The following is a 7,165-nucleotide window of genomic DNA, read 5'->3' on the forward strand; positions in this document are numbered from 1 at the left end:
CTAGAGTCTGTCTGTCCTGAGGGTCAGGATCTTGTCTATTTCGGTCTCTGCACTAGCCAGTACAGCGCCTAGCACGAGGTGAAGCCCGATTCAGGCTTGCCTCCTGAATGCACCCTTATCTCTGACCTCCTTGGGGTCGGTAGACCCAAGAATGTCAGCATTATGAGTGCAAAGCTAGTACATGGGGAGTGAGAGTCAGGAACAGTGGCCCCTGTCCCCATTGTCACTGGAAATGCAGGCCGTGGACGTCACTTCCCAGACTGGGTCCTGTTCAGCTGGTGCCTGGCTTTCCTGCCCTCCCTGAGAGCTTGGAAACAAAAGCACTCATCCTAACAAATGGAATGTGCATGCAATCCAGAAAAACCCGCAGAGAGGACGGTGCCAGTGGCTTCACTAAGCCCAGAACATGAAATGCATTTGAAGAAATTCTGAGTGTCTCCCCAGCTGGAAGAGTAATTCGTATGGTTACTTATGTCCACTGAGCTGGCGTTCTCGTCAGCTGTGTGAACACCAGGTTGGGAAGTTGGGATGCAAGGTCTTTCTATTTTTCTATTTGGGAGCATGGGTTCTTTTTGGTAGTTTCTCACTTGACATTGAATCGTGTTCATCGTAACTGTAGCCATTTCACTTACCTAGCATTTCGTAAGGACCTGCTCTGTGCCTATGGTTTTAGTGGGGGGCAGCGTCTAGCAGGGAAGCCAATGGTGACCGATACTCGAAAGGGGACCCTCACTTCCCCTGAGGACTGCCTCTGAATTGGTGGTGTCGCTAAGACTCAGGGGATGACTGGGCCAGAGGAGGGAGTTAGGGAAGGTCGAGGGGAGAAGGGCTGCTCTGGGGGGAGGAAATCACATGTGCAAGCGCAGGCCTGGGGGAGGGTGGGCCTGCTGCATTTGAGCGTCTGATGGGAAGCCCGGGTGGCTGCAGCACAGGACAGGAGGAGACAAAGGGAGATGTGGCCCGAGAGATGAGAGATGGATGACCCGGTTCCCGGGGGCTTTGAACGCGCTAGAAGGACTGAGATGGTGTCCTAGGGACCATGGATGAAAGGGGAGATGTTACACAGGATGGGGCAGAAGTGTGTGTGTGTGTGTGCATGTGTGTGTGTGTGTGTGTGTGTGTGTGAGAGAGAGAGAGAGAGAGAGAATCAAAATTCTGCATTTAGAAGACCACTCTGGATGCAGCATGGAGAACTCACTGCAGGGAGGAATGTGTGGATACAGGAGGCCAATGAGAAGCATGGAGGGGAGGGGTGGTGGTCAGTGGAGGGAGAGCCCCCAGCACCTGGGGAGGAAGGAGGAGTCAGGGGAGACCTACGAGGTTGTGCAGGAGCAGAGGGGGTTGTGCTGCATTTGAAGGCAAGGGTAAGAAACTCCGGGGAAGCTGCTGGTGGGGGCACTCAGGAGATTGGAATCATTTCCCTTTGGGCCTGGATGCAGTGAGGGGCCCTTGAGGCGGCCTCCGGGAGGAATGTGAGGCCTGGCCTGGAGCACGCCCTGAGCTGCGAACACAGTCCCGAGAGCCATCCTCACCTCACGGAGGCAGTGATGGAAGCCACGGGGTCTTCTGAGGTTTCCTGGGCCAAAGCCAAAGGAGAAGGGCATGTGCCTTGGCTCAAATCAGAACAGGCCTGGTGTTTCAGGGTAGTCAGTGGTGTAGACTGACAAGGAGGACCCACTGAATTCAGAAGACGGCCACAAGGGCCTGGGCATGGAGCTTCCCAAATGCCAAGGAGGAGAGCATGTTTTGGCGATGTGTTTTTTTCTGTCCCAATCATTCCATTAAGAAACAAACAAAAAGCTGAGCTTTCAATGCTTATTTACTGAATTCTGTGAAAGAAAGCTGAGGGCTGCTGAAGGTCATAGAAGGTGGTGGGAAGGGGTGGGACTGAGAGCCTCGGCCAGGCCTGGCCACCATCAGGGGAAAGAGACACGGAGAGTCACGGGCGGTGGGGGAAGACGCGGGGCAGGAAGTTCAGCTCCTTCTTACTGAAGTGCCACGGCGGGGGTCTGAACACGCGCTGCCTCTTGTGAGCAGCCACCCTGTTCTACGATGGGGGAGCCATGGCCCACAGAGGTGGAGGGACACGTCTGTGGTCTCCTGGTGGCAGAGGCTGAAGCGAGAATCCGGGCTGGATGGGCCTGTTTCCAGAGCCCAGGCTCTTTGCACTGCCCCACTATATTGGGAAACCACAGTCCAGACCTATGCAGACTGGAGCGCGGGTCCCCCACAGGCACCACCTGCCTGGCTTGGGCAGCACGAGGATGGTTACATCCCAGGTTGCAGAATCATGGAGTGCTAAAGACTTTCCTCTTTCCGAAGGGTCCAGCGAGGTGAGCGGCAACTGGGGCCTGCTGGACCAGGCAGCAGCTCTGACCTGGGTGCAGGCTCACATCGGAGTGTTTGGCGGGGACTCTCGGCGCGTGACCCTGGCAGCAGACCGTGGTGGAGCCGACGTGGCCAGCATCCACCTTCTAACCACCAGGGCCGCTGACTCCAGACTCTTCCGGAGAGCCGCACTGATGGTGAGTCGCCTGCTCTGCCTTTGGTCTTGCTGAAGGTGGTCCTCCCTTGCCCCTGTTGGCTTCAATTGCTTGGATTTTCTTTATCCTTTGTTCTAAGTGTGTGTTCTGCCCATGGCCATCTTTCCGTGTTCAGGTGATCCAGGATGCTGCAGGGCTCCTCTGACTGCTGTCCACTCATATCTGAAATGCTGATAATTCTAGATGGGGAAGTGTTTCTATTTCCTGGGAGTGCCTCATTAGGGCTTAATGGCAATTAAAGGAGTGGCAGGCAGCTGGATTGCAGTCACAGAGAAACAAAGATTTGGCCAACTTTGTTGTTGATGGATGAATGAAGGCAAAGAATAGAATGCAACAGTCAGGATTCTACTGGATGGTCTGAAGTACCTGTGGGGTGGTGATGATGATGGTGATGGTGATGATGAAGATGATGATGATGGTGATGATGGTGGTGATGGTGATGATGATGGTGATGGTGGTGATGATGATGGTGGTGATGATGGTGATGATGGTGGTGATGGTGATGATGATGGTGATGATGATGGCGATGGTGATGGTGATGATGATGGTGATGGTGGTGATGATGATGGTGGTGATGATGGTGGTGATGGTGGTGATGGTGACGGTGGTGATGATGACATGATAATGTTGATAGTGATGGAATAATTATGATGGAGGAAACAGCCTGTTGACCACAGCATACATTCTGATGGCTATTCTGTCACTGATCAGCTTCTAATTTTATTGAATGTCCAACTAGTGCCAGGTACTATGCTCACTGCTGAAAATACCATGCTAAATAATACATGTCCTAGTTCTCAGGAAGCTTGTAGTTTACCAGAGGGAGAGGGGACAAACACTTAAAGCAGATATTTAAAAGAGGGTCTTAGGACAGCTCAGAGAGAAGCCCCCAACCAAGCTCAGGGGAAAGAGGGAGTGTCCTGGAATGCCTCCCGGGAGAGGGACTGTGCTAGCTGATGCTGAAGGCTGTGCAGGCATGTAACTGTGGGCGGAGTCCTGGCACCAAGGGAAAGCTTGGCTCTTCTCTGGGATCTGCCCATCATGCAATGCGGCTGGAGGACAGGGCCTGTGTCAACAGTGGCGTGGATGCTGGGAGGCAGAGAGCAGCCAGACCACACTGAACACCTTGGGTTTTATCCTGAGTGCATGGGAGCCATTGAAGTCTTTTGTGCGTTTGCTCGTTTGGTTTCCTGTTTTAACCATTACTAAGTGTACAATTCACTGGCCTTGAGAACATTCACAATGTCGTGTAGCCATCAGCGTGAATCATCACCAGCACTTTTTCATCATCCCAAACAGAGACTCTGTACCTATTAAACACGAACTCCCCATTCTCCTCTCCTCCCAGCCCCTGGCAACCTCTTTTCTACTTTCTGTCTCTGCGAATTTGCCCACTCTAATATGAATTTACCTCATGTTGCGGAATCCTATAAGATCTGTCCTTTTGTAACTGGCTTATTTCACTTAGCATAATGTCCTCAAGGTTCATCCCACATTGTAGCATGTGTCAGAATTTCATTCCTTTTTAAGGCTGAATGGTACTCCATTGTGTGCGTACACCATGTGCTGTTTACTCATCACCTGCTGAGTGATGTTTGGGGTGCTTCCCCCTTTTGGCTACTGGAAATCATGCTGCTGTGAACACTCCCATGCCATCAAAGGGCTCCAGGCAGGTGGGAAGCTTGCTTAGACTCGCCTTCAGGAAGCTTTCTCTTAGGGCTCGGTGGAGAGTGCACGTCAGAGGGGCAGTGCTGGAGGACGAGAAAGCAATGAGACTATTAAGTGACACAAAGGAAGGAACGGCAGAGAACCATCGAGGCCAGTGCCACAGACCTGCTGGCGATTCTGAGGCCATCAAACCACACCAGGCTCTGTCCAGCCTTTCCGGGGCCCAAACCCGTGATCACAAGGAGGGTAGAGCAGTGTCACTGTTTGGGCACAACCAAGGCCGGATCAGCATCGTCGCTGTCCCTGGGAGGGAGCAGCGCCTCCTGCCACTTCTTCTCTCCCCTTCAGCCATGGGAGCCTTTGAGTGCTCCTTGAAGGGTCTGTCTCTCTTCTGCCTCTTACAGGTGGTTTCCTCTGCGTGGATCCCTTTTCTCCCACCTTCCTCTTTGCCCTCCCTACTCGTCTTTCAGGGACCCCTTCCAGACTTTCCAGCCCTGAACCGGACCTCCTTCCTTTGGCCGATGCCATTTGTAAATCTCGTACAGCATCTCTCCTGCGTCCCCACCGGTACATAATTACTCCTATTGCCACGTGTCTCTGTCACAAGACTGTCAACTCTGAGACAGCAGGGGCCAGCGGTGCCCGGCCCTCCACCGAGCCCCGGGCACCAGAACTGCTGTGTTAGGGCCCGTGCTCCGTGATTAACATCTGGGCAGTGAAGGAGCTTGTGAACCTGGAGGACAGGGAGAGGGGGGCAGGGTCCAGGGACCCACAGGCTGGTCCACTTCTCACTCTCCCACCTCTTTCTTGTGTTTCTTGTCCTTTGCTTCGGGTTGTCTTCAATCTGTCCCTCTGTACTGTGTCCATCTGAGTGGCAGGAGGCCTGAGCACAAACATCTTTCAATTCCTGGTGTTGACTTTGAGTTGATCCTGAAGGGATTTCCCCCAGGGTCCGCTCAGAAACCAGACACTCCGGGGGACCCAGAGGACACCACAAACACCTTCCAGAAGGCCCAGAAGGCAGAATTTTCCTTTTGAAAGTTCTGGAGGGTTTAGATGTTTGGGGAATTTCAGAAACTAATCTGTTCTAACAAATGGTAGTGTATTTAAAAATAAACCTTCCATCTGTTTTAGTCATTTAGAGGCAGCTTTTACAACTGCTCCCCGCAGTCTTTGGGATGCATGTGAAATTATTTGGAATTGAGAGAACTAAAATACTTCAATACATTAGCAGTTCTTCAGTGTGCTCTCCACCAACAGATGTTTGGGGGAATGAATGTGAGTTGGTGATATATTCTTGGATAAAATCTTCAGTCTTTCTACAAATCTTGGGACCAGAACTGTTGAAATTTGGACGAGATAGACTCCTGTGATAGTTAATAACTTATATTTATTTATTTAGCATGTGTGGGGCCATAAATCACTTTCAATATATTGTCTCATAGATTCCTCACATTGGTTTGCAAGGGGCGCTTTTTTTTTTTTTTTTTTTGCCAATCTAGACATAAGAAAGCCAAGGCTCAGAGATGTTTAGTGACCTGATGAAGAACATATATTAAAGAAGGAGCTGCATTAAGGGCCAGAAACTGAAGCCAAAGCCTGCCTTCTTCCACACTGTGAGGCTGCTTCCCCAAGACCCTGGCACTTGTTCAGGGTCTCAATATGTCAGAGGAAGAGAGCAGACCTAGGATCGGATAAGCCTGCGTTACGATGCTGGCTTTGGGTGAAACCTTTTACCCTGCCTTCTCCGTGGATAAAATAGGTATGCTTAGTTCTGTCTCCAAAGGGCTCAAGAAGTCACGATATAAGGTTTGTAAAGTGTCCTACACACCATGGGAACTCAAGAAACCTGAGTTTCCCATGTCCCATGTCAAGCGAAGGCAACTCTAAACAAAAGCAGGTCTGGGGGTATTTCACCTGCCCTGGGGGCCAGGCTGACAAAGGAAGAGGGGGGCATATTGCAAGCCTGAATTCTGTGGCACTGACCCCTTGGCCAGTTTTCAGAGAAGGCAGAGGAGGTCATGTCCTCTGTGCTGTGATTCTCAGGACCCAGAAGAGAGTTCTACTGCTTTCCTACAACACTCTCCCAATTCTGCATTCCTCAGAGAAGTCCAGGCCTCAGAAATTGGCCGCAAGCTAAATTTTCCTGTCTCCTTTCCCACACGAACCCTAGAGTCCAGGCTCACCAGCTCTGCCACCATTCCTAGAAAATGCTATGCCTTCCTCGTGATCCTTCCATGCTGTTCTGTGGTTAGCATGCCCTGTTTCCCACCCAGAAAATCACTCCATCCTTCAGGGCTCAGCTGAATGGGGCCTCTAAGCTTTTCTCCGTCTCGTCTCTAAAACAGAAAGACTCTTACCTTGGTGAAGAGGCTTCTGCTTAGCAACTTTTAAGAATTCTGACTTATTTTGCTTGCTTGGTATTTCTTTGAGCACATCTATTCCATTTCTACTGTGACTGGGTGCTTGGTTGGGCACGTGATTTATGCTCTTAGCATGGCTGTAACACTTAGCTCAGCTCCTGGTTCAAAGAGGGCACCTGAGACCATGCTGAGTCCATTAGGCCTGTGGTGGGGCGGGGTGGGGAGGGAGGCAAGAGGTGCTGGTTTGGGCCCAGAGCACTGTTTTCTCTCGTTTTCACACATACCTCCTAGCATGAGCACTTGCCCAGTTTCTTCCCTTAATCAGAATTCGCCTGGCTATTCATGGGCTTTGATGCTTCCATATACATTCTGGAATAAGTTTATCAATTTTTTAAAAATATTCCCAATGGGAATTGGATTATAGTTTCACGTCATTTTTCAAATCGTTTCAGAAAAATATCTATGTCTTTAGGATGTTAGATCTTATATCCATGAATCAGCTTAACCCCATAACCAGGAACATAATATGTTTGTCTCTTTACGTCTTTTCATAGAATTTTAAATTTTTCTCCATAAAGTTGTTGTGAGGCA

The 7,165-nt window shown here is 50.6% G+C and overlaps 1 protein-coding gene across 2 annotated transcripts in view; it reads left to right on the forward strand.

Moving 5' to 3' along the window:
* The window catches only part of TG (thyroglobulin), a 238,538-nt gene that overhangs the window by 138,546 nt on the left and 92,827 nt on the right, over positions 1-7,165 (forward strand). For both annotated transcript variants that reach the window (XM_057735105.1, XM_057735107.1), the window contains one exon: positions 2,323-2,525. In XM_057735105.1, the coding sequence (XP_057591088.1) occupies positions 2,323-2,525 (203 nt within the window). The remainder of the gene's footprint in view (positions 1-2,322; positions 2,526-7,165) is intronic.

The sequence above is a fragment of the Hippopotamus amphibius genome, chromosome 5 (assembly GCF_030028045.1).
Source record: "Hippopotamus amphibius kiboko isolate mHipAmp2 chromosome 5, mHipAmp2.hap2, whole genome shotgun sequence".
Taxonomy (NCBI): Eukaryota; Metazoa; Chordata; class Mammalia; order Artiodactyla; family Hippopotamidae; genus Hippopotamus; species Hippopotamus amphibius.